The sequence below is a fragment of the Melopsittacus undulatus genome, chromosome 6 (assembly GCF_012275295.1).
Source record: "Melopsittacus undulatus isolate bMelUnd1 chromosome 6, bMelUnd1.mat.Z, whole genome shotgun sequence".
NCBI lineage: Eukaryota > Metazoa > Chordata > Aves > Psittaciformes > Psittaculidae > Melopsittacus > Melopsittacus undulatus.
The window spans coordinates 46932244-46958820 of record NC_047532.1 but is presented as its reverse complement, the minus strand read 5'-3'; the positions used below and the strand labels follow the sequence as shown (position 1 = coordinate 46958820).

Below are 26577 nucleotides of genomic sequence, written 5' to 3'. Positions count from 1 at the left end.
GTGTTTTGTGGCTCTTGATCTGTGTTCTGGAGAGGGTCTCAAACCCTCCAGCTCTATCCCTGCATCTCCCTAATACAGACTGAGCTCTGCCCTTTGGCTTGGCATTTGTACAGGCCATTTTCCAATGGAGTTTAAAATAATTTCTAGCACCCTGTGGTCTTGGTATTTTTCCATTCACACCCCAGGAGGGCTGGCCCAAGCAGCTTCCATCGTCCTGCCTGCACAACCATTCACTCTAATAGCAGCTTCAGCCTCTCGGGCACTGCCCAGTTCTTGCCATGAATCATAGAATCATAGAATAGTTAGGGTTGGAAAGAACCTTAAGATCATCTAGTTCCAACCCCCTTGCCATGGGCAGGGACACGTCACACTAAACCATGAAGAGGAAGATTAAATCCTCTCTTGAAAGCTGTCCATACTCAAGGTCTCAGAAGAGGAATGGGACCTGTAGATGTGAGAGACTCGCGATGCTAAGCTGCCAGAACAAAGAAGATGCTATAGCGTGGACTTAACAGTGGTGGCCCTTCACACAGGTTATTTCGAGGTGTAAAAGCCCCGCGATGCTGCCACAGCACCTCAAGTCCAAAAGAGAGGCAGAAACTTCGCTTCCATATCTTTAAAAGGCTGCTGGGGACTCGGTGGAGCCGGCGTTTTCTGGGGAGCTTGCCGCCACGCCTGTCCCCCCCGCCCAGCCCGCCGGCTCCGGGGTCCCGCCGCCATCACCGGTGGTCGTGAGTCCCCGGGCCGGGCCGCAATGATGGGGTCCCGGCGGCCTCCCGGGGCCGGAACGTTCCTCGCGCGGCCGAGCGTTCCGGGGGAAGAAGCCGCGCGCGGAACACCGGCGCCGCCATCATGGCGACCTGAGGCGCGGCGCGGCGGGCACGGAGCTGGGAGCCGCAGGGCGGGAGGCCGTGAGCAGAGAGGTAACGCTGGCGGAGGGAGGAGCTTCTCGCTCGCTCCTCAGCGCATCGACCCTTTCTCTTCCCAACTTCCCAACCGCATCTCGGCATTGCCGGGCAAACGGCTCCCCAAGCCCTGAGAAACGAGCGGGACCCAGGGTAAATCACCCCCTGCAGCAGGGCTCGGCCCGCTCGGTGGGGTACTGCCGGCCCCGCGGTGGATGGATCTGTGGGGAGGCCTCTGTGCCCTGTTGCTTGCCTGCCTGCCGCGGGGTCTGCTTTCCGCCTCATAAGGTGAAACCCCTTGGAAAGGCTGCAGCAAGGCGTGGCTGGGGGAGGAAGCCCGGTTGATCACCGTGCATGGGTTGTAGCCTTTGGGCAAGCTCCATTGAAGTGCGTTCCATTGGTATTTCAGTCACTTCTCCGCAGGGTAGGTCCCCTGTGGAAAGAGTAGCGAGGTGCTCCCGGCGTCACGCTGGTGCAGACAGGTTGCAATAACAACGTGAGTGTCTGAACGTTAATTTGGAAAGGGGCAGGGAATTGGTATGCCTTTTCTAGCAGGGCATGGATAAAGCTAGCCAGGCTTTTTGTAACCTCATACATCAGCATGTGCTTCGATTATTTGTGAGGAAGGACAACAGCTTAGGAACTGTGAAATCTGGATCTCGTTCCCAGCTCAGTCAGTTCATGCACTCTCCTGAGAAAATTGTCTGTCCACCGTGTCTGTTCCTTCTCCCTGAGCAGGGAGAATAGTATTGATGTACCCTCAGATGCGTTAGGAAGCCACATTGGGTGTTACTGTTGCAGGGATTTCTCAGTCAAAACTGAGGTACTCCTCAGTCAGGCTACACGTATGCCTCTGATGAAAAGAATCCTAAAGAGACTTTACACTGAGTACTGAGAAATCTTTGTGTGGGGAGTACAGAAGATTGCCTGCCTAGGTTGAGGCTATTTGTACCTGCAGGTGTAATGGAATGTAACAAAGGGTATTTTTAGAAGTTGACTAATAAAGGAAGCTGGCTGTGTTGTCTTAATTTGGTTAGGCATGGTGAAACAGTGCAAATAGCTGTGTGACTGTACAACCCCCACAAGGGCCGATGTGGTCCCAGTGGGCACACAGAACAAGATGGGTTCTCTGGTGCTTGTTTTATGTCCACAGAGTAAAGGTTACATGCTATACTTGATAATTATCTGAAGCACACATAACACAAAAAAGGCCTTATCTGTTCATTGTCTGGTGCCTGAATAACATGCCTAGGAAGTTTTTTCTTAGTTGTTTGTAAGCAAACAACTTCTTTTGTTGAACTTGTTAATTAGGAGTGTTTCATGTTTCAAAAGCAACATGTTGGTGCTGGGAAGCAACGATGCACAGCAGAAAAGTCTGGTAGTGGCTGAAGACAAAGACCTCTCTTTATGGGGACTTAAATAGAGCCTTTGTAGAAAGGGTATTTTTATCACTTAAGCTTTCCTGGTACCACAAAACACTTCAGCTGTACAGTGTAGACTGGTAAGCTACTTACAGGCCACAGATCTTTTTGCCTTTTAGACTCAGAAAGCCATAGGAATTGTGTATGCACATTTTATTCATAGCCAGTGTCAAAGAAGAAGGTATGTGGTCATACAAGGTGGATTAATTCTGCAGAGAGAATTAAATTAGTTGCTGTTTTGAAGCGTGAATTAAGGAAGGAGGATGTCATATCTGGTTTCTAATAGGCATTATAATAAACATCTTTGCAGTTGGCATTATTTGGCAGCATCAGTAGAAGGAAAAGACTGGAAACAGCATGGAATTTAAATTCTTTTCCAACTAGCAGGAGTAAATCCTTTTAGGGAACTGACCAGACAGTCTGCAGAAATTTTGCTCAGATATTATGTGAATCATTTTTGCTCCCCAGATAAATAATCTGTTGAACCTGCTGGGTTCCTGACCTGGCCTCTGAATGCTGAAGAAAAACTTGGCTATGCTGACACAGAAACGTGACACATCTTCTGATCCACGACCAGACAGGATTCAGCAGAGGAGTAAGGATGTGTTAATACTATGTTCTTTTGTTGACAGATTGAAAACCTAGAATGGCAGGAGAACAAAAGCCATCCTGCAATCTTCTAGAGCAGTTTATTTTACTAGCAAAAGGTACAAGTGGCTCAGCTCTGACTGCTCTTATAAATCAAGTGCTGGAAGCTCCTGGGGTTTATGTCTTTGGAGAACTATTGGAGTTAACGAATGTACAAGAGGTAAGAGAAAAGCATTTATCCTAATTCCCCTGCACTCCTAGTATAAAGGATCCCCAGAAGTTTGCACAGACAGCCTTTGTGTTAAATTTCTGTGCCAGTAAGGCCCTGGTGTGACTTACCTTGGTTCTGAGGTGTTTGCATCTGAGAGGTAGTGATTTTTTCCTGGATATATTAGATGTTAAAAAAATACCTATATAAAGCTTTGCTACTTTAATGCCATTGCTAATACAGCAAACACCAGGCAGTAGCACAGTAACAGTTTTAAGAAGGCACCTAACCAGCCAAAACAAAAAAAAAATCCCCTTTCTGTTCCTTCATTGTCCTGGAAATTACTTCAGTGCTCTCTAAAAGTCCTTGTGAACAGATGTCTAGTGTATTAGGCCTGGGTGGTAACCAAATCCAAGCCGTTTCAAACCAAGGTGGAAAGAAAGCTACAGAATTTTTACTGAGAATTCCTTGCCAGCACCCCCCTCTACTATAATGAGGGAATCTAGCTTGAGTATCTCTGCAGCTGGGGTAATGTGGTATACAGCAAGTTTGGCTTTCCAAACAGGCCCTTGGATATGCTGAAAAATGCCTCTATGGTTATTCAGCATCAAATTGCAAGTACTTTTTTTTTTTTTCTGGATCCATTTACAGCAAATGGTATTAGAAAAACCCAACTCAATAGTAGTCACTGCTTGGTGCTGCAGTTATTCCAGTGATGTGTTTGCATGCAAGAGGAGTGCTATTACTTTCAAATGCAGTCAACTTAAAATGTTTAAGCTTGCTTTGCTTTGAAGTTTTTGTGGCTCTGCAGGCAAGCTGTCTTAGTTTTCCTGGTAATAAATGCTTAACCAGCTGACACCATTGCTTGCTTGCTTGTTACATGATGATAAGACCTGGCCCTGTAGGTTGTCAGCTGAAATTAAGAGTCAGTTTTCATTTTACCTCCTAAGGTGCTACACAAAGCAGTTGGCAGTCCAAACTGTAGTTAAGTTCTGGTGCGTAGAAATGGCTGGATCATCTTGACTCTAAAACTGCTGACCTTTGCTGCTGCTCATGAGGCCTTAGAAAAGGCCAGCTCTTTAAGATCATGACATAATTGCTTTTCCGTTTACTGACTGTCCTTTGTAGACTTAAAACATTCCCTGGTGAAAATAACTGCTAAAGGTTGTGTTGACTGTTAACATGTTACGTGGAATTTATTTTGTTTTCTTACTATCCAGCTTGCCGAAGGGTCTAATGCTGCTTATTTCCAGTTGCTGAACCTGTTCGCGTACGGAACATACCCAGACTATGTAGGTAAGAGACTGCTGCCTGTTTGCAGAGTGTGAGACTGGGTTGTCCTTTGCTTTCTGTGGTACCTGGTGTAGTGTGGCTGGGTGAGTGTCTAAGAACAGAATTTGCTTGCGAGGGGAATTGTTCATAGAGGGTCTTTGGATCATGTGTGCTTTTTAATTGCTAAAATGGAAAGGCTAGAGACTACGGTGTTTTACTGGTTTGGATAGGACTGCAGCACTAAATTGAATTGGCCTGTAGCAGTATTCATTGTTGTTCACAGGCCACTTACCTCTGTGGAGTGCAATTTTAAACATCTGTTTTGAAATTTAGGTGACACCAGTAATGGAAGCTGCAGAAAACTTAAGCAAAATTGTTCTGCATTATTCATAAAAACCTATATGGTTTGTGGGATAACCTTTTATTCTGTGACAGCATTGCTAAACAAAATGAAGAATTTCTTAGCTAGACTACAAATAGAAATAATGACTTTTATATGGCTTCAGAAGGACTAAGTGTGAATCATCTTAGTATCTGTTGAGATGTGCTTTTATCTCTGGTGTCTATGCTTCTGTTCTGCTGCAATTTAATCCTTCATTTGTGGGTAGCAGCCTTATTCGGGCCATTACAGAGTGTGACAAATAATTCTGTCATGGTGCTGCCTGTCACTGTAGTGGATGAGATCCCTAGTTCCTGTAAGGAGAGGTGGCATCTCTAAGTACAAGGATTGGAAATTCCAGTGGCTGTGGAGCAACACGAGCCTTATGAGTTCTGTGACTGATTAGAGGATTGTTTACTGTGTGTGGACCTTGCATCCCAACATGTGACAGCACAATTTGTTCCTTTTCTAATGAAGAAAAGGGGAAAAGTGATCAAAATGAAGAGCATTGAATAAGGTGGGATGGAAAGGAGAAATTGAGTAGTCCTGAAACACTAATTTCCATTAAAGTGGATATTTTAAAGAGTTTCTTTGCTTTGGAAAGCTGCCAGTTTCCCTGTCTGTTTTTAAATATTCATGAAGCACATGGCTATAATACAATGACAGTAAGGCCATCTAGATTAACAATTTCTCCTCTTTTCCTCAGCCTGGTACTTTACACTTTTAACCCTAAATTCTTCAGCTTTTCAGAGAAATAAAACCAGCTGTATTTACAATGAGATCAGCAAAGGGAGAAGATTTTATTCTGTCAGCTCATTAATGAAACAAAAATTACTTGATGGTAGAAACAAAGCGCTGACCAACTGCTTTGACAGGACAGCGCTTGTGTAGATGTGAATTACACTCTGATTCCAAAACCAGAGTTACTAACGAAGCAGAGAAGAATGAAATTGCCAAATTGTTTTTTAACTTTCCCTTTTCCCTGAGTGTGCTAATCTGTCAACATCAGCTCTCTCTGCCCACCAGCACCCACAGCAGATGGAAGAGTTTAGCTTTTCAGGGTTTAGTGTAACCATCCTGGTTCTGCAGCCTGGACTGTATAATCCTTGAAGCCAAGTCCTGAATCTCTTCTTTTTAACATTAACAGCAAACAAAGATAACCTGCCTGAATTAACAGTGACTCAGAAAAACAAGCTGAAACACTTGACAATTGTAAGCCTGGCATCCAGAATGAAGGTAAAGTCCACTGTTTATGATAGAGACGTGGTTTTGGTTTTGAAAATTACATAAATTCTTTAATATTGAGGTTGTATTGGACTTCATGAGTGCTCACAAAAAATCCTGCAACTAGGAAAGTATCTGTAATGTGTAGTATTCTCTTGTGGTGCATTTGGGATATTGATTTAGTAGATTTCCATGGATGAGATGTGGGGGTATCAGAACTGCCATGCAAACTGGTCAGATAGGGCTGGGAAACTTTGTATGGCTTCTTTAATAGCTGCAGTTGAAAAAACAGCAAACAGTGTTGCAAGGAATACTAGGTCTTGAGATTCTTAAAAGCACTGACTTTTGATTCTAGAGAAAACAAAGCAGCACTCTTAAAACGTCTACAATCTCATTTTTTCCTCCAGAATATGTTATGCCAAAGCTTCAGAAGTTACCAAAGTTGAGTCAGAATATCATGTAGCCTAGTAGCAGGTGTTTGCTCTGCCACAATCAGTCAATGATGTACTTGCAGGTTAAAGTGTAGGATACAATAAACATTTGGGTCTTGACTTTCTGACACTTAACTGTTCATTTTGGCTCTAGGACTGTTAACTTATTCTTGGACTTGCTGTTTTTAGTGCATTCCCTATTCTGTATTGCTGAAGGATCTTGATATGAAAAATCTGAGGGAGTTGGAAGATCTGATAATTGAAGCGGTTTATACAGATATTATCCAGGGGAAGCTGGATCAGCGAAACCAAGTGCTAGAGGTGGACTTTTGTATCGGCAGAGACATTCAGAAGAAGGACATCAGTAACATTGTCAAAACACTCCAGGAATGGTGAGGCAGCCTCTCCACCTTCCTTGTTCTTGTACATAGCTTGTCTTGTTTTTTAATTGCCTCAAAGTTTCAAGTGCTGCCACAATTTCACCATGTTCCATTAATCAGGACTTTTATGCTGTAAACAGGCAACATTGGAGGAGGAGTTTATAGGGCAAGTTTTCCAGAATCCCGTCTAGGATTCATTTTGTCTTATGTATCAAGCCAGAGTATACTAGGTCCTGAGATTCTGGTCTTACCAGAGCTCTTACATGGCACAACCGTAGCTAGGAGTCGAGGCCTTTTCAAACAGACGTGCCAAACTGGACTCATGGTCTTATAGGTGGGAGCTACTCCCCTTTCTGCTGTTACACTCAGTAACAAAAACAGAACAGTCCATTACTTTTCAGCCTTTTTCACTGCGATGAAAACTGTATGGGCAAGTTCTAGAGAATCACAGTTCTTTCGAGGCCATGCCTCTTCAAGTTTGAAGTTTCAGATGCTTTGGTTTGCCTTTTTTTTGTTCCTGCAAATGCAGGTTACATGCAACCATATTGAGACTGTGGTACTATCTTTTTGTACCTTTGCCAGGAAGCCACTTCTCTTCTTTTTTAGGATTCCTTTCCCACCCAGAAAAATTTCCCTGTAGACTGTGGAGCCTGTGGCAGGTTCTGAGCTGGCTGGGAATTCCTTCCTAGTTGCTATGGTAATGAGTGCATGAAAAGTAATTAAACTTCGGGGCAAATACGCTGTCCTGAGGTTGGGCAGGTTTTTTGCTTCCCTACTTCAACTCCCTCACTCCCTACATGGCAGGAGGGCTCTGGCAGCTTCCAGGCCCTTACAGCATTGTTTGGAAGGTAACAATGAACCCACTGCCAATTCGCTTTCTGTCCTCTCCAGTTACAAGTCGTGTTCAGTGCTTGCTTTTGGAACACTTAATACGCAGGGGGGTTATCTTAACATGACTTTTTTATTTAATTCTAAAATATTACTTCTGAACAATGTTTTGCATCCCCATTTAAGCCATAATTCTGACTGAAAAGGAAGTTGAAAGTGCATTGAACCTGCACTTTTTGATGGTAAGAGTAACATGGACTCTGAAGAATACTGTGAAATACATTGAGTAAGCAGTAAAGCTTTCTCTTGCCAGCTTTTATACCCTGTCTTTAAGCAAGGGGTATTAATTCGATAATCTCCTAAACTTCTAGGTGAGCATGATATTTTCTCAGGCTGCCCGACTGAGCTGTTCCAAAGGTAACTCATAAACACTGATATTATTTGTATCTTGCAGGTGTGATGGTTGTGAAGCGGTTCTTTTAGGAATTGAGCAGCAAGTACTTAGAGCCAACCAATACAAAGAGAACCATCACCGAACTCAACAGCAGGTAGAGATTGAGGTGGGTACAGAGTCACTTTCAGGCTGCTCTATGCTTTTGATGAATGTTTGTTTACTGAAGACAATAATCTGATAACACCTGGTTAATGGTCGTGGCTTCTCTGAAATAGGCTAGCAATCATGCAAATCAGATGTGCTGGTTTAGGGTAGGGAGAAAACATCTGCTTCCATGTCCTGGTAACAACACAAATACCAAGTTTGCCCACTTTTAGCAGGTTGGAACTTTTCTTTTAAAATTGTTAGGAGTTTAGGCTAGGTGACTGCACTAGCTATGGTTTCCTGAATTGCTTTATTAGGAAAAGTGTGCTTTTAACAGAGCTTTGATGCAATTCTGTTCCTTTCGTACAAGGCAGGAAGGAAAATCAGTTGTTTTAAACCTGAAAGCGTAATAAAAATCTCTCGAGTCTCATTGCTATTGCAAAAATATCCTCAGCACCTTGCTTTGGGGGATCAGCTTGAGCACCCGGACAGGGCTCTCTGACACACTCTTACAGCAGTGTAACCCAGGAGCTCTTTGCCTCTGTTTCACGTGCAACTAGGCGGTAGATGGCAGCACGGGCACGCGATTTTAGTCACTGCTGATGCGTATTTACTTGTGAGAACAAATCTTGGCTAATACAGCTGTAAAGGTGAAAATGGTCCTCCCGAGACACTTTCTCAGGCTTTATTTCTTGGAGAGTTGCATCCCTGTGGGTTTACATTTGCCTTCTGAAGCAGCATATGTTTGGCAGCTTGATTGGCATCCATAGTGCATTTGGGTTGGCAGATGCCTTTGACCTGGAGTTGGCCACCTGACTCCCAAAGTTGTTTTGGCCCATGGGTTTTTTTTTCAGCATTGCTCATTGTACTTCTGGTGAGCCCTACAGGGCTCCAGGGGACAGAATGTGGTGCCTGGTGCTGGATCTCTTCAGCCGGAGTAATGGAAGCACTACTGATGCCTCCCACCAGACCGATTCCTGTTCCTGCTTCTAGCAAATATCTGTAGCTCACACAACCAGCTAGGCCACATGGCATTTTCCCTTGTCAAGTGCTGTCCTATGTGTAAGTTTGGGTTTTTTTTCCACAGTTTCCTTTGTCCTTCCTGTTCCTGGCAGCCTCCTACACCAAGGCAGTAGCAGGTTGCTCTGCCAGCCAGAATGGTGGTACAATATTGTTCTGTTGTCTCTTAGGAAAATAAAAAAAAGTAACCTCTAGTTATTCGGTATTGGACCCAGACTGGAAATATTAACAACTCTGGCTGTGAGGATGAAACATTACCTTCAATAAACTCAAGTGCAGAGCATATTTCTGGTGGGAAAGTTTATTTTATAATCTTCATTCTGTACTCCAAGGATATTTCAGTATGCTTATGAACAGAGTTTCTGCTGCCAGGGGAGGAAGAAGCAGGTGTTGATTCATTGTCTCTTCTTGGCCAGGTCACAAACATAAAGAAAACATTAAAAGCTACAGCCTCGTCGTCGGCACAGGAGATGGAACAGCAGCTGGTAGAGCGAGAGTGCCCTCCACACACAGAACAAAGGCAGCCCACAAAGAAGATATCCAAAGTCAAAGGGCTGGTTTCCAGCCGTCACTAGAACATACCATCTAAGTGTCATTCAGCTAGGAATGACAACAGGAGGAGCAAACAAGGGCCTGCGTCTCCTTTTTCAGTGGGTTCTGGGCCAGTCCTTTCCAGGCTGGCAAATAAAAGCTCTGCTTGAAACAGCTTCCAGTTAGCAGCACCTGGCTAAGTTACCCTGTGCCGCCCCTATTAATTTTCAGGGTGTCCCTCTTCTGGTCCTGTAAAGAGGGACTTCTAAAGAAAGGGACTAACCAAAGGGGGCAGGGCAGAAGAAAAAAAGTCTGTGGACAGTTTTGCTCCCTCCCAGCCAGTCTCATTGCTGCTTAACCTTGAGGAAGCTGCTGTACTAAATCAGGTCTTGGGAGAACTTCTATAGGAAGTGTCTGAATCCCAGAGTTGAAGTGTGGCTACCAAAGCCAGGCTGGGAGCGAGGAAGCCGTCAACACAGATCTTTTCATTCCCAAAGGGAGCACAGAAAGGTTTCTAGGCCAGGAATTTTTTTACATGGAAGTCTTCAGCCTTTTCACTACCCCTGTCTACTTTAAACTAGGGTGAAATTCACACTACCTCACTCTGTGAAGATGAGATCTGGTGCTGGGCTGTTTACTTAACTGTTTACTGCCCTTACTAAGCCCCTTAATCTCTCACAGATTTAAAGCACTGTTCTGCATCTCTGAGGCATCAATACAATAAGCAGGAAACAGGATGCTCTTTCAAGACTTCCTTATTGCAGGTGATTAGGTGCATACTAGAAACTGTTTCTTCTGAATGTGATATGACCTCCCAGAACTGCTTGTGAGCTGTTTCCCCCACTGATACCTTCAGAGGGTAATGCATTCGCTCTTCCTGGATACTAGCGACACTGGCCTACATGGAAGAAGAGCCTGTTTAGCATTGTGCCAGGCTGGTGGCCTAGGACCCACTGGCAGGGGTCGCAGCAGCATCCCTTGCTGAAGCAATGGACTTGACTAGTTTTTCTGAATTTTGAACACTTTCAGGGTGTATTTTCTTTCCTTTTTTTGTACATTGTTGTGATTTTAAAGCATTTCAGCCTTTGTTTTGGGGTTTTTATTTGTTACAGGCTAACTTCAGGTGATTTGCACCTAGTTTGGCAAGGTGTGGGGTTTTTTTAAGGGTGAGGGTGGGGTTGGCATTGAAACAGCAATTCACAGAAAAGCACATTTTAGAAAAAAAATTAAAAATGCTGATTTAATGTCAGAGTCTGGAGTCTTGGCTTTGAGGCTGCTTTAGGCTTGTAATCCAACAGCACTTGTTCACTGAGCATTTACTTGATGTTACATTATCAGAAGGTCTGACTAATGTCCCTGATGAATCTGGGAGGCAGGGAAGTGCTCTTCCCATTTTGTCAGTAGTTCATCTTTGTCCTAATTTGTGCAGAAGGATTCTGTAGCAAAGCCAGTAGCTGAGCCCAGTGTCCTGAGCCTAAACACCTTTAATGCCCGATTGTGGATGGTTTATATCTGTGCTCCGTCCTAGGCCAGTTGATACCTTCCTCTGGGTCTGGCAGAGGACTGCTTTGCAGTTTGGCCCCGGCATTTCACTGCACTCCATGCTGTAAAGAGAAGGGCTTCCTGTGACTGGGCAGGGGAGCTGTTTAAGAAGAGGACTGTAACAGTGCTCCAATCCTGCAGTCAGCTTTCACCTGCACTTGCTTATGCCTTCTTGTTGCTACCAGACTTTGCTGTCTGCATGTTTTCAGTCCTCAGTCACAGGATCTGATGTACACTTGGAAAAGTAAATTCCTCTCCTTTTCCTGTCCTGTAGTGCAGGCACACCAGCTTTTTATCTTGAGAGTTGGATCTAAATACCTCCCATCCAGCATCCTCTGGGTCAAGTCGCTTTGTTTCAGATTCTTTACCAGCTCTCTCTTCCCTAGAAATACTAGTCAGAAATTTGCCAGGGGAGAATGTTAGGTGAGTAAGGCCAGAACAAGAAGCTTTCCCCTATATTTTCAGGGAACTGTTTCCCAAGCAGTGGCAGTACTAATTTCTGTACTAGGTTCTTGCAGTGTTTAGCTGACAGCTTCTCAGGAGGTGTAGGTGGACCCTGGGACCTTGTGTACCCAAGTCTAATAGATCTGTGTGATGAAGATGGACTGAGTCTCTTTCTGGCTTCCTGTGTGGACAGCTGTAGTGTACTGGTCATCCAGTTCCTCTCTGGGTTTGAATAGTGAGGAGAGGTTCTGTAGTCTTCTCTAGCTGTTCTCTTGCCTTCCCATTTTTAGTCCTGCAGAGAGGCAGAAGGAATACAAATGCCTTTGGAAATCACATCAGCTCCTCAGCAAGCCACAGTCTGCTGAGGAAATAGATGTGAATTTGGCATTCTTAGTGTTTATTCCCTGCCAGTTACAGAAGCCGCGTTAGTTTGCTGAAGCTTCTTTAGTGTGTTGGAAGTTTTCAAGTTCGTACAGTTTTGCTGTTCTCAAAGCCTGGCTGGAGGCGAAGAACTTATTTATGCTTCAGTACACACTGCCTTTGATCAGCAAAGAAGCAAGAGAGAAAATAGCACTTCGAATAAAGAGCTGTCCCATGTTTGATGGCAATAGAGGACAGAGAATGGAATGAGGTTTTGGAGGGAACTGAGCTGTTTGCATGTTTGGCTTTCCTGGTGTGCCAACAACGTGCTTGGTGCCGCAAAAGGAGTGGGGGTGTCTTTGCAATGAGCCCAGTCTGAGATGAGTCATTAGCAAATGACATGCAGAGAGTACCTGGGGGAGGCAAACAGCTCTGCAGCAGCTGGTTAATGAATCTGGCTTGAATGAAACAGTTAGAAGCTATTCCAGGAATCAAGCAGAAGGCATAGCTGTTAACAGGGAAGGATGCAGGAGGTGCTATGCTGTTTGAGAAGGACAGCAAATAAAGACTGCATTGCCCCTGTGACTTACAGGGAGTACAGCAACTCAGAGCAGAGTTGTGTGAACTGGGGGCTGGTGAGGGCTGAATTGCAGATAGTTTTGAGTGGGGAGTGCCTAGGGAGCTTTATTGTGCTGTGGGACAAGAGGGAGGTGGAAGAAGAGGTAGATTTAATGCAAACTCCCCTGTATTGCATGTTCCTGCTGGAGGCAACTAACACAGCTTGTCTGTGCGCTGCTGGACACTGCTCCCTGATGTGGGGAGAGCATCTTGCCCTACTTTGTTTTATGGCAGCAGTGGGCTGCTCCAGCTGCAGCTCGCTTCAATATTGCAACAGGACAAAGCTTGAGCTATTGAACTTCTGTTTGCCTGCTCCACCCGGAGGGAGACAAAGTACAGGGAGCTGCCTTCCCTCTGCTCTTCAGGGCTTTATTGTCTGGCTTCATGTTCTGCAGCTCCACTTGTACTAGTGCTTGTTTAATATGGAATTGAGCACTGAGCTGGAAAATGGAAGAGAGGATCTCGGCTGATTGCAGTGCTGGTAGACTGCCCTAGCCCTAAAAGCTGTGCCTCATGCTAACAAATGTCCCTGGCATTCCTGCTGTGACTCAGTTGATACCAGCTAACATCAGGCAATTTTGGAACACAATAAAGTAATGCTGATGTCAGTCTTTTTACAGAAAATAATAATAATAAAAAAAGAAGTTTTGGCTCCAAATCTATCCTCCTTTTACTTCCCTCCTCACCTTGTTTAATAAGAGGAATGTTAGCTTAGTCTTCCATTGAGAGCAGGAGGGAAAATCAGTGATGCTGATGTTCAGATTGAGATCCATCCTGCAATCAGCCTTGTGCAGACTTCTGAAAATTCCATGGACTTGCAGCCCCTCTCCATGGTGCTCATACAGGAGTAGGACCTGCAGAGCTGCTCTCCAAAGTGAGGCTGCGGAAAGGGAAACTTTTGTTCCCATAGAAGAGAGTGGTGGTAAGAGATGGCCGTTTTCCCACCATCCCTGCAAAGTGAATTTTGCTGAACAGCTTTCTGTTGCTGGAGGAATGGAAAATTACACAAAACCCAGTGAGTGGTTTTGGGTTTAGTGTTCTGCTTATCCTGTGGAGGGGGAAACACATTGTTCCATGTGCATAGAAAGGGAGTTGGGCTTACTCATTGCAGTGAAGGCAGAAGGGAGAGTGCCATGAATTTTGATAGCTGTATTGAAATGTAACAAATTGCATGGGTAAAACACACTTTTCCTAAACTTTCGCTTTGTACAGGTTTATACAAGTGCATCTAAGCTGTTTAGAAAGGCCTTTCATTTTGTGAACCATGTAAAGCCCATCTTCTGTCAGGGTGCAACAGTCAAAGCTGATGCATTTGTAGGCCTGTTGGTGCTGCTGTTTGTTAACTTCAGTGCCTGAGTCTGGTGCAGACTTCGCAATGGAGAGAAACAAGGTTGCTGTTCATTCTGAGTAATGGGAAAGGGAGAAATGAAAGAATCTGCCCCATAGGTACCAGCTAGCCAGACCTCTGGCACCTAGTCCCATACAAAGTTTTCTCCTGTGGTACCTACTGCCCCAAAGTCCTGTATAGCATTGATCTAATGCAAAAGAACAGAAACCCAAATCTGTCTACCTTATTTTTGTGTAATCTGAGAGAAACCCAGATGCTTTGAGATAGGTAAATTAAAGTTTAGAGTGATCTCAGTTAGTACTTGTAACCTTAACCTTGTATTTTTGTTATGGAATTTTAATCTGACAATCTGACTGAATTTCTCAGCAGAGTTTTTAGAAATATGTCATTGTTTCACTTTGCTCCATGGTGAAGGTCGGTGTCTCTCAGGGACTGCTGACATTTTGCTGACATTTCATCATGTTTGGCCCTACTACAGTGGTACCAGAGGTAAGTGATTGAAGCTAGAGAGGTGTATTGTAGGGAGAATGCTTATTTACCCTCTAGACTGAGCTGCACTCTGCTTCCTAGTGGCTCTGTGGTGGTACTTCCATCTTGTAAAATGCCCTGATGTGTTTGCTACAGGTTACGAATTGCATGAGTGTGGTAGCTGTGACCATGGTTTTTTCTTGTCAAGAAGAAGGAAAGATGTCCCTGCTCTAGTGAATGAATATATAGACACTGGAGATTTCAGATGGTAATGGGATGCCACAAGGTCATTTAACAGTCCTGAAATGTGTATTTTTCCCACAGAGTGCAAAAGGCTGTGTGCAAGCAGTCTTTGCTTGCTGTAATTTTAGTAGAAGATAGGACACCTTTCCAAAGGTCTGGGTCTCTACAGAGGCTCTATATTGTTAGGCATTTTTTTTAACGTTCATGCACACATGATACCTCTGTTTCCAGAAGAGCTGATGGTGGTGGTAAGTGAAGCTGTGCTCCATCAGGGATAAGCCTTTTTATGAGTATTTTGAGCTTGGCTGGCTGTAGGGCTGCAGCTTCATGGGTATGAAGGTCGGAAGTGGTGCTGTCTTGCCTCCAGACTCTTTCAGAAGATGCTATTTATCTCAGCCCTAATGTTTCAGTCACTGTCTTATGATTAGCAGTCCTAAGGCTGATTTGCGCTGATGCAATAAGTAACATCTTGGTGTTTCATTGTCACCTTCACAGCTGTTAGAGAGCACCAGTTCCTACAGGATCAGCTGCCAGCTGTGATGCTATACCTTTTACATCATGACTGAGATGACACCTCTCCTTGCTGGCAGACAAGCCAGGTGGGTAGGCATTACTCCTTAGAGCTGTCCTTCACTTAAGGAGGCACAGACTATTGCCTGGTTTAGCATAACGGAAATCAAGGACAAGGGTAGTGTTGTAAATAAGGGGCAAAGCAGAGGGCTGTGTCCTATCCTAGCTCTGCTACAGCTGCGGAAAGCAACCTTGAGTACATCAGCTCCTCTGCAGATGCATTTCCAAGGACAGCCTCTCTCTTGTGTGCTGACTTTGTGGCAGAGGTTTATACAGTGCTTTGCTCTCCCGGTGGGGCAGAGGTTCATTGCTGATGGAATTGAAGGTGTGTGTGTGTGAGGGGGGATCCTCAAAGCTTCTAAGCTTTAAGAAGTCATCTTCCTCCTATGTACCATACCATTATTTTCCCCTGATGCAGCTAAGGTAGTCCACCATGGGACTACCAGCTTTCAGTATTATGGGTAATATGCCAGGTTAATTATGCAGGGGGCAGGAAAAATAGCCTGTGCCTTTCAACAATATCAAAGGGATGCTACCTAATGATTTTCCTATTAGCTCTTTTCCCAGCCTGCCAGAGTCACTGCAGAAGTGTCATTTACAAAAGCAGTTTGCAACTCATTACCCTGGATTTTCACTGTAGTTCTGCTCCAGAGAGCATGGGCCTTTTGCTATGTGCCCCAACCTAATGAATTGCCTGGTTTGGTTAGTGCTGCCATCCCTTCTGACAAGAGTGGTTGCTGACTGACAGGAGTGAGCCTGAGTTCAATTCCCTTCTTGTTTTTGACTTGTGCTTGTGTCAAGCACAGGCTCCCTCTGGAAGCTGCCTTGTGATTCCTTCTCTTTGTTTTTCTACATTCTGCAGGAAGCAGCCTGTGCTTGGAGAAGTCCTAGAGCAAGTGGCAGGGGCATGTGTGCCCTTTCCAGCTGGAAAATTCCATTGCTGTCCTGCTCTGAGCTTTTCTTTTTCTTCATTGGTTTGGGATTTGCTGTCACCTGAACTGGGCTTTGCAGCCCTTCAGCAATAAATACCTTGGAAAAGTTGCACTAATGGTACCAAGGAAACACATGCGGTGTGGGCTGGGGTAAGAGAACTGATTTCCCACACCTTTGAGGGCATCTGTGTGGGAGCTCTAAGGTCTGCTCCTGCTTGTTTGGGCTATGCATGGCACTTGTTAGAACAGTGCTAGAGAAAGCTCTTATCCTGTTTAACTAGAGAGCAGTGTGCTTTTTCAGGCTGGAGGTCTATGGCTCATCTAAAAGCTAAGAATAGCTCCTGGAAAGGGGAAATTGGGGCTGTCCCTGTGTCATGTCACAAGTACTCCCACTTTGAAGATGAATGTGGCTATTGCTTATTCAGGTGGTAGTGCAGGAAATGTATAGGTCCCATGGGTGTTAGTTTTACCTGAGTGTGAACAGAGGAGCCTAGGACTCTTGCCACTGTCACTTCCAGGTGTGTTTAAACAACTCTGCTAAATGCCATTCCTTGAGCTTGCTGTGGAGATGTCACATGCCAGCCTCCTGAGGTTGCAGCTTGCATCAAGGACTGCTCTTCCTGTTCAGTTATGTTGTCTTTGGGCTGGGATGTGGCAAGGGAGTTTTCCAGTGCTGGCCCTGGATCCTGTTACTGGATGTCATGAGGGTTTGACCTAGCTGGCCCACAAGGGAGGCAGTGATGTGAGATCAGTTTGTTTCTGCTGGCTGTGATGCCTCCTCCCCTCTTAATTAGATTCTTGTAGCCCCTGTTTCCTGCTGGCCTTGCTTGCTACTGAGCCCCTGTCTGGGAGATCCAGCTGTGGCCTTATCAGATGCTTGCTGTGCTCTAAGGAGCTGTTTCTGTTTCCTGTTCTGGCCTATGTTCTGAACTGAGAAAAGTTCTTGTCAGTGCTATGAAAACTGAACAGTGTTCTCAATGTCACTCTGCCTGTCAAACACACCAATCTGGCTATGCCATATGGGTGCTACAATTGAATGGATCCAAAAGTCTTCCCAAGTGCTCTTTCACCAGAGTGCTGCCTTCTCTTTTGCACATCAGCCCACTCCCTTGCGTGGGCACGATGTTCATGTCCTGCAGGTGGGAAACCAGCATGCTCAGGGTGACTTACCCTGCTCAGAGTGGAAGCACCAAAGTGAGAAGCCAAACTATTACCCCCTCCCTCTGCACAGAGAACTCTCGCTCTGGTCACTCTCCTTCTGCCAAACTAGTGTCCTTTTGCAGTGCAGCTTTGTCCTTTTCCTTGGGCTTGCTCTTTTCCAGGAAGCCCAGTTGATGGAAGGATTCCGCTGTGGGATTATGCTACAGAGGAGTAACAGCGATCCAGACTATACATGACCCCAGGCTGCGATCTCTGGGATATCCCCTGGCCTGATCTCAGATTGTGCCTCACTTAGGTGGTCAGATTTTGTGGATTGAATTCCTGAGTCTTGTTCTGTTGAGGAGAGGCCTTCTGTCACCAGCCAGATGGTTTAATTCCAGTTCTGGCTTTGCAGCAGACACAGAACCAGAAGGGGGATTGGCCCCACCTTGTTCCCAGCCTGGTACCTGTTGTGGTCACTCCTCTGGCTCCATGTTCAAGAACCAGGACCCTGAGGGGGACCTGCAATAAGTGAATACTTATTGTCCTTTAGGTTTGCAGGGTGACAGTGGACAGTCCCTTCTGATAGGCATCTCTTTAGGAGCTCCTGTTACAGTCCCTTCCCTTAGAAGGTAGGTGGAGCAAGTAGGGTGACCTTAACAAGTGTTGTATTTGCCTTGCAGAGCCTCGGCAGAGGGTTGTCATTACCTACCAGCATCTCTGGAGGGCTCTAGCTGACTCTCAGGCAGGGCACTGAGCTGCCAGCTGCCTTTCCTGCCTCCCTCCCTCCCGGGGTCTTGATCTTGTTCCCCATAGGCAACATCATAGGCTGCTGCTCCCCATCCAGTTAGACTCTGGGCACCAGAGGTGGGTACCTTCCTCTGATAGATGCTTTTCTTGCATGAGGCTAGAAACGTCATGTGTGTGCGTCTAACCTGATGATTGAGCTGTTGGGTGTCTGGATGAATCCTCTTGTTCTCTAAACCTAATGTTCTCTAATAGTTGGGGGGAGTCTGGCTGGAGGTTTCTATGGTTTCCTGGTGGTTGCTAAGGAAAAGGATCTCTCTGCCTCTAGGTCTTGGTGACTTTCTTTTTGCCCTGTCCTAGGCGCTGGAGCCCAGCAGAACATAATTCTCGTTGTTTCACAGCCCACTACAATGGTCAGGGTGCAATTTGGGACTCCTGTCACGGCTGAGCTGGGCACCTGCCACTCCTTTTAATTTCTAAGGCCTCTTTGAAGAATGAGACCAAAGAGCCTTCATGCAGGAGTTTGTGCTTTTGCTGCGCTCCCCACCCCCTCACATGCTGTTTCCTTTAGAGCTCTGAGTCATTTTGACAATTTATTTCATGCACTTTACATAGCAAGAAGCTGTAGCAACAGCTGGGTCTGTGAATCCTTACCAGGCAGCCCTCAGTATATTTTGGTCTGTCTATGTATTGTCCCAAGCACAGTTAAATAAATCTGTGCAGCCAGAAGGGACTTTACGAAGGTTTGGTGAGTGAGAATATCAACAAGATACTTAGTGAGCTGCTGGATCTTAGAATAACAGTGCCTTGGGCATAAAGCTCTATTCCCACTAGCACAGCTGGGGGCCAGATCCAATGTGGTCTCTGTTGCTGTGAGCAGGGGCTGCATCTTGATGTGGTGCCCAGTGATAAAACAATGGTTACAAGATGAAATTTGGACCCAAACCTGCAGAGTGGAAGTGGTTAAAACATGTCTAGACCAAATGCTGCTCTTGTCACACTGCTGAAAATCTGGGTTCAGGCTGTTGAACATGGTGGGCTTATTTCCAGGGGTGCCATTCAGGATATCAGCACAGATGAGCTGCCTGAGGCCATGTGCTCTTGCTGGGAGCTTGGCTGGGTTTTCAGAGACTCATAGCTATGCAGTGCCGGGCAGGATTCGGTCCATCAGAGCATCATAGGATTGGGCACAAGTTTACTTTTGCATATGGGATCAAAGCTTAAAATATCAGCTGGCCTTTCTCTCACTCCTGACTTTCCTAAAACATGTGAACAATTTCTTCTTTAACTCAGTTGAAATCAATCAATCTGACATTTAAATTGTACATGAATTTGATAAATAAAGACAGGTTACAAAATGCCACATGGAATGATTTTTTTAAAGTTTTTCAACTACTTTTAGGACAAAAAAATGTTACAATGCTTGACTTTTCATTTAGTTACATAAATAATTTCTTATAAATATCTCTTTATAAACAATATATAAATAGCTTTACAACATAAATACATTTATGCATGACATGAATTTACAAACAGCAACGTTATACAGCTGGCTTCATCAGTCTCTTGGAAAAGCGCTGTCCCTTGTCTTGGTGAGTGTTTGTATATATAATATATATAAGATAGAGAGCACTTTTTAAAAAAATAACAAAACCAAAACAGCTGGTGCCATGACTCCTTGTACCAAAAAAGAAAAACACAGACACATCTTTTGTCCATTCCAGGGAGGTCTCTGCTTTTCTAGATGTTGTCTGCGGGATGGTTGTGCCTGGTCACGATAGGAGAAAATAGACTTACAAATTCAAATCCCTGTGAAGAATGAGAATAAATTGCCTGTTAGTTACATGCCATACAACACCCATTACCTGACCCAAGCTGAAACCCCTGTGACAATAATCCTGGCATGGGATGGAGGGTACTGAAGTCAGCAGAAGCCCCCTCTGAGTTTTTTTGCTCATGCTAAAGCAAGGAACCAGCTCACCCTTTGCTTTCTAGCTGTTTGGCATTTAGGAGAGAGGCCAAGGGGAGCATCCTGCTCTTCCTAGCCCCCCCCTGGGTCTACCAGAAATCTATTTTAATCCTTATGAGAACTTAACACGAAAGGATGGCTGTGAGCTGGCCACACAGTATGTGTGCTTCTGGGTGATTCCTTGGGAGTACTGAAAAGCCACTACTCAAGGGAGCAGAGGAGAAGCACCCATCACTCCAGGCAGGACTATGGACCAGTGCAGGTATCCTGTGGGCACTGTTTGGCCTGGCTCTTCCCATTGTCCTGAGAGCAGCAGGATGCCTGAGTCTGGTCCCCTCCATGCCTTATTAGTGTGGGGCCAAGGCAGGTCCCTATGAGCAGGGCAGAGCAGTGTGATGGGAAGAAGAGTGAGTGGCGGGGGCTGCAATGAGCAAGTGCTTCCCCAGGTGTGAGTCCATCTGCATGTGACCTGTTGGCAGGGACCCGGATAGATTGGTGCCTCACTCCCCTACAGCACCCCTGGGGAGAGTTGGCAGGGGAGGAGCTGCCATGTTTCTCCGAGAATCATCACTACAGGGACATGCTTCTCTTGCCCATTGGTTCTCTGAGCGCAGCAGCTGTGGACTGCTGTGAGAAGAACTTCTTCCAGCTTCCTGTAACTTGCTCAGCTACAAGGCCTGACTTAAGAAAACTCTATCTTTGGTTTTCACTGCAACTAGGAGGCACTTGGGGAACTTGTGTATTGCTTTTCCTTCAATTTAATGGACTGCAGTATGTCTGAGACAGGTGCCTCACTAATTCTCCCATTACAGGCACTTTAGGACGTACCCAGTCCTCCTAACATGTCCATAGGTCACCTCTGTGTGTGTCAAACATAGGGGAACACTCTGCGTCCTTTCCGGAGCCTACGGGTCTGGCTCACACATGTGGGCATCTACCCTGAGCTGTTGCGGCAGAGGTGAGCTAAGGCTGGGGTCTCTGCTTCTCCCACAGAGGCAGCCGGGCAGCAGGAGGGTTATTAAGAGAAGGGGAATGCAACTAAGGCCAACTTTGGGCTCCTCCTCTTTACCCACCAGCAACGCCGGGGTGTGCAGGTGGCTCACCGCTCTTAACTCCTTGCAGTCCCGCCCGCCGGAATCTCGAGTACGCGGACGGGAGCCCAGCGCATCCCCCCGAGCTCCCCGCGGCCGCCCGGTGCCGGAGCGAGCCCGCCGCGCACTCACCGCCAGGGGTCCCTCAGCAGCCGAGGCCGCTCATGGCGCCGATGCGGTCCAGCTTGAGGCCGAAGCAGCCCTTGCCCAGGCCCTTCTTGTGCAGGCCCTTGTGCCGGCGGCCCGGCTGGTCCTGCAGCAGCCGCGCCCAGCCCGCCCGCGGCCGAGCCTCGCCCCGCGCCTCCCGTGCCTCCCGCGGGCCAGAGCCGCCGCCGCCGCCGCTGCGCTCCTTGTCCCGCTCCTTGTCCCGCTCCTTGTCCCGCTCCGCCGCCGCCTCGGGCGGACCCGCTGCCGCCGCCGAGCCGCGGGAGGCCTGCTGGGGGGTAGAGGGTCAGCGAGCCCCCGCCTCTCAGCGAGGCCCCCCCCGCGCACCAGAGCTGGGGACCCCGCCGTTGGGCACCCCAGGACCGTGCCCGGGGCATTCTCCTCCCTCCCCAGATCCATGCTCCCTGCCTTGGGGTCAGAGCATCCCCCGATCCCACACCATAGTGGTGTCTTCCCGACCTCCCGACGCTGCCCGGATCACTGCATGCACCCCTGGCTGAGGTCACCACACCCCCCCCAAAAGGGCTGGTGGTGCTGCACCCCGCAGCTGTGCTGCTGTCACTGCATCCCCCAGCTCCCCAGTAACCTGAAGGGACCTGGAGCTAGCAGAAGGAAGCAAGGAGCCCGTAGTGGGGGGTATATGTGCCCCAGTGTGGTCACTGCGACCCCTGCCAGCTTTCAGGTCCCTTCAGGTTACTGGGGGGTGTGTTCCTGCCCCCAGCCCAGCTCCGGCGGAGTGACACTACTCTGCACAGCCCTCCCCACACCCCTGCCTTGCAGATTACCCCCTGCATTGATGTGAAGACCGGTGCTTTCCTTCCTTGCTGCCCCCTCCCCTACTTAACACTCTCTGGGTACCCCTACTCCTACAGTTCTGACCCACAATCACAGGGGGAGCACCCCCTTCCTTACTGCCCCCTCCCAGTTCCCAAGCCCTCCTTCTTCTCTCTTTCTGCATGGGGCTACTGCACATCAAGCACTGGGGTTCCTCACTGACTCCACTGTACCACCCCTCTTCCTGCAGCCTGCACCCAGTTCCTTACAGGGACACAGCCAGTCCTGTTCTGCCACTGTCCTAAGGCACCCCTCCCTTCGTGTCACTGTCTTTGTGCCCAGCCCACCCAGTGTTGTCAGCCTCCGGTGCATCCCCCCTCCTCAGCATTGCAGGACCCCAGCTCCCCGGAACACCCCCATCTGGGACTCCCCTTCCCCTGCAGGCTGCACCTGCCTGTCCCACTTGGGGATGGCTCTGGCCTCGCACTCTGCCCATCATGCACCTGCTGTCCATCCTGCTCTCCTGTGGGTCTGATCCCCTTCCCCGGTGCCTGGCACCAAGGGGGTCCCAGGGTGAGTGACAGTGGGGACAGGACTGCCACCCCCCTGCCCTGATCCCGCAAGATTCGGGGCACAGACCGAGCATCCCCCTCCAGCCCCTGGTTTGGAGCTGACGTCTCCGGAACACACGAACTCGGGACAGGCTGGAGAAGCTGGAGCTTCCCTACCAGTCAAAAAGCTCAAATGGGGAAGGAGGACCCCGCTTTGCACTGACAGCAGCCCCAAAGTCACCCCACATATCCCCCCTGTGCCATTAGCACCCTCAGCGGGACGGGGAGAAGAGAGAGCGCCGGGGTGCTCCTCCGGCCGTACCTTCTGTGGGAGCTGAGACGCCGGCTTCGCCTCCAGCCTGACGGAGAGCAGAGCGAGTAAAAGTCCACCAGCCAGCAAGGGTGAGATCTGCATCCTGCGAGGCCGAGCGAGAGGGGGCCGGGGGAGGGGGGGAGGGCGGCGAGGAGCCAAGGGGAGCCCCAGGGAGAGGCCCGGACTGACGGGAGTCAAAGTTCAGAGCGGAGCCCCGAGGTCCCTCCTGCCGCCTGCGAAGTGCCGAGCTAGTGAACTTGGGCTTTCTGCTTCATTCATTTTATAACCCAACCTGCTTGGTGATGTCATCTAAACAACCAGGTCCAACCCGGCCTCCCACTCCACAATAGCAGGAATTTAAAGGGGGGGGGGGGGGGGGGGGGGGGGGGAGGGTGTCCCCTCTCCCCTGGCAGGAATAAATGACACATCAGCTGAAGGCAACTGGCTCAGGGAGTTGGAGAGCAGAAAGGGGAAGTGGGGGACATTTGGTGTCACACCCCAACAACCACTCCTGGACTCCCCTGCAAGCTGTTTGTTCACCCCTTGCCTGGCTGTCCCCAGACCTTCCGCTACCCCCCACTTCCCTGGTGAACCCCTGCAGAAGAACACGGGCCAGCCTGGGGCAGCTGTCATAGGTTGGGGGAAGGGTCCCGGGGGGGGGGGGGGTGTGGGGTGTGAGAGTAATGGGTGCAAAAAGCACTTTTTTTCCCACATCCAGGGTTAGATCAGAACCTGCCTGTCCCCCAGCTTCCCTCACAAGTCCCTGCTCAGCAGGAGGGGACACACTGCCCTCCCTGGCAGGGATGCTGGGGGCAGCTGGGGACACAGGGGTATGCAGGCAGCAGTGCCACTGCTTGAGAGCATCATGGTGGGTCCATGGGCTTGATGGGGATGACCTGCTCCCTCTACTCTCCCTGGGGAGGCTGGTGGTCTCCCTGGTTGTAGGGATGGAGATTATAACACACCCTGGAGACGTCCTGTGCAGGGCACAGGGTACCTCCTGGGGACAGGACCCCAAGGGCTGACTCAACACAAGGGCTGTGCAGCCTGGCCTCCTCCAGCCTCCTCCCGGAGCTGGAGGGTGTGGGAGAAGGATGTAATCCTGGGATTAACCCCAAGGGCTTTCAGGAGCTCTGGGGACAAAATGGGGGGGGGGTCCCCTGCACTCACCCTTCCCCGTCAGGTGTTGGAAGAGCAAAATTTGCATTGCTGCTGCTGCTGTTGTGCCTGGCACTAGCCAGCTCTGGGGCTCCCGTTGTTTTTTGCTGATGGAGCTGGGCACAACCCCTGGTATCTTGGCTGGGGGGCGGATGCTCGTAGTGGGATCAGGCCAGAGGAAAGACACCCTCCTACTGCAGAAGCATGCAATGCTGAATTGCACCAGGCTGGATTTGCACCCCAAATGCCTTCCCTGGGACCAGGGAAACACTCTCTGCTCTTTCCCCTCTCCCTGGGGTCAGCTTCACGCTGTTCTCTTCCTTTTGCTCCTTTTCTTGGTCTTTCTGGGCTCTGCTGCTCCCCAAACCTAACCTTTGGAGCTACTGCTGTTGGGGAGCCATGGGTTTTGGAGGGTCCATATTGTCCCCATTCTGGAACAGGGAGATGTTTCCTTCTCCACAGCCGGGGCTACCGGGCACGGGACACTTCAAAGGAGATTGCCTTTTCAGCTCCATGTGAACAGGAGCTGGAAGGAGAAGGTCTCGGTGGTTTTTCCATTGTGCCTGCCAGGTGGATACAACTTGGACTTTCTGGAGTGTAAAGTTGTGCTTGGGCATTTGTCTGCGTGCAGGCAGAGAGAGGCGATGGAGTCAGGATTAGAGCCAGCCCCGGGTGCCAGGGAGCTGTGGGTGCAGGCGAGGAGCAGAGAGAGGCCCCTGCTCCTGGGGTTCAGCTCGCATCCCACCCAACACATAGCATGACATCCAGCCTCTCTGGCGTGCGAGGAGGAGGGCTCTGCAGCACTATCGCCTTCAGCAGGGCTTGTGCAGGGGAAAGAGGAGAAGCAGGAAGCTGAACTCCGAAGCCTGGGGTTGTTGGGGTGCCTGAGGTCACCAGCAGCGCGGCAGCCAACACAAGAGTCCTGCCATCAGTGTCCTGGCTGTGCTAGAACCTGCCCTGATGCTGTGTCTTCTCCTGGGGGGGACCCATATGGAGAAGGAAATCGGGTGGATGGCTGGGACAGTGTCACGGCATGGGGAGGAAGAGCTGCCTTGCTTGCCACCAGCCCCCTGCACACTGGGGAAGTGGGGTTGGAAGTTGCATTGGAGCTTCTCCAACAGTCCCTTACCTCGGAATATTCCAGCATTGCCACAAACACCACAACGTGGTCAGGTCTCAGCCAGCTCCTGCCCGCAGGAGGCTCGTCAGTGCCCTCAGCTTTCACCAGTGTGGTTTTCATTAGCGTGTTTTCTTTGTCACACTGTGCAGAGCCTCGGGTTTGGGGGAAGGGCTGTACTTTATAAATCCAATTAGTCTTGTTATTTAAATTACACTGCCTTTTCTGCTGAAAGTCGCTGGAGTAGGAGCCCGGTGCACACAAAGCCTTCCCCTTAACTCAAAAAAGATCGGATCCACCGGGGGTGGCAAAAGCTCCTAGGGGAAAGAAGAGGTGGGCAGGAAGGGGTTAAGAGCATGAAACCCTTTTGCTTCTTGGCATGGGGGCCTGAAAGTTTTTAACCCATAAAGGGATGTGCCTGTGTTAGCCCACGGCCCTTCAGGATGCTCACCCAGGCTAAGACCTGGCAGACTCAGAGCATGAGTGGAAACTGAGAGAGTGGGGTGGAGAGAGAGGTGCTCACTGGTGGCCTCCCCCGGCCACTGGAGTGCAAAGGGATCCTGCTCAGCGGGAGGAGGAGGGATGGATACCCATGGGATGGGCTGGAGGGGGTGACATCCCTCATCATTGCACCCAGAGAGGGGCTTCAGGGCTAGTCTGCCCCTGCGGAACACCAGTGTTGGACCAGGGGATACAGGGAGATGGGCTGTTGTGTGTCTGGTGAGAGGTGGTTTGGAGTCACCTAAGAAAGGTGTGAAAATCCATATTTGACTGTTGTTCACATAACACAATGTCCCCAGCGCGCTTTCCTGTGTGACAGCTGACTGAGGGTTGCTCAGAGGTGTCTGTCCAGTGGCAGCAGTGCTGGCTCTGTCCAGCCCAGATTTGAGCCTCCCACCCCTTTGGCTTCTGCTGGGCACCATCCAAAGCCAAGGATTTATCCTGCCCTCCAGAAAGCCCCACTCCTGGAGTCAGGTGGGAAGGTCCATGTGCTGGAAACTGCCCAAAACCAGAGAATATCACTGCTCTAGGGTTAAATATGGGGAGATACAGCTGAGCCTTAGCAAAGTGGGGATAACCCCTGAAGAAGGAGGACCTGGGGGGACTGCTGGTGTAGGGAGCAGGGTGGGTGTATGTGTGAGAGGGTACATGGGTTTCTATGCACGAGGATGGAAAGGGATTCATCAAAGTGTGACTGGTGCCAGCATCACTGGGAGGGTGGGAAGAGATGGGTCATGGGGGTATGTGTGACACAGCACCAGTTGTTTTGGCCCCATCACAAGGAAGGGGTGAAAAATGCCT

General features: G+C 48.5%; 2 protein-coding genes and 1 long non-coding RNA gene across 4 annotated transcripts; 2 read left to right on the top strand and 1 right to left on the bottom strand.

The window, feature by feature from the left end:
* The first annotated feature begins 353 nt into the window (after positions 1 to 353).
* COPS7B (COP9 signalosome subunit 7B) lies at positions 354 to 10969 on the top strand. 2 transcript variants are annotated; one of them, XM_031043011.2, is made up of 7 exons: positions 354 to 923; positions 2959 to 3134; positions 4343 to 4418; positions 5921 to 6009; positions 6618 to 6820; positions 8091 to 8196; positions 9262 to 9479. In XM_031043011.2, the coding sequence occupies exons 2-7, from the start codon at positions 2973 to 2975 to the stop codon at positions 9370 to 9372; spliced, it is 747 nt and encodes a 248-aa protein (XP_030898871.1). In that variant the 5' UTR covers positions 354 to 923; positions 2959 to 2972; the 3' UTR covers positions 9373 to 9479. The 2 variants fall into 2 exon arrangements, with proteins under 2 accessions (XP_030898871.1, XP_005142356.1); XM_005142299.4 differs by lacking the exon at positions 9262 to 9479 and adding an exon at positions 9611 to 10969 and having other exon boundaries at positions 362 to 923.
* Positions 10970 to 13483: 2514 nt separating this feature from the next.
* LOC115945353 (uncharacterized) lies at positions 13484 to 19500 on the top strand. Its single transcript, XR_004079715.2, has 2 exons — positions 13484 to 18257; positions 18498 to 19500. It is a non-coding gene; the product is annotated as an uncharacterized lncRNA (long non-coding RNA).
* A 178-nt stretch (positions 19501 to 19678) lies between these two features.
* NPPC (natriuretic peptide C) lies at positions 19679 to 23279 on the bottom strand. The gene is given in 3 exon segments (XM_034064251.1): positions 19679 to 19946; positions 21330 to 21630; positions 23010 to 23279. Coding segments are annotated over 2 exon segments (558 nt in total). The 3' UTR covers positions 19679 to 19946; positions 21330 to 21342.
* Positions 23280 to 26577: the final 3298 nt, after the last annotated feature.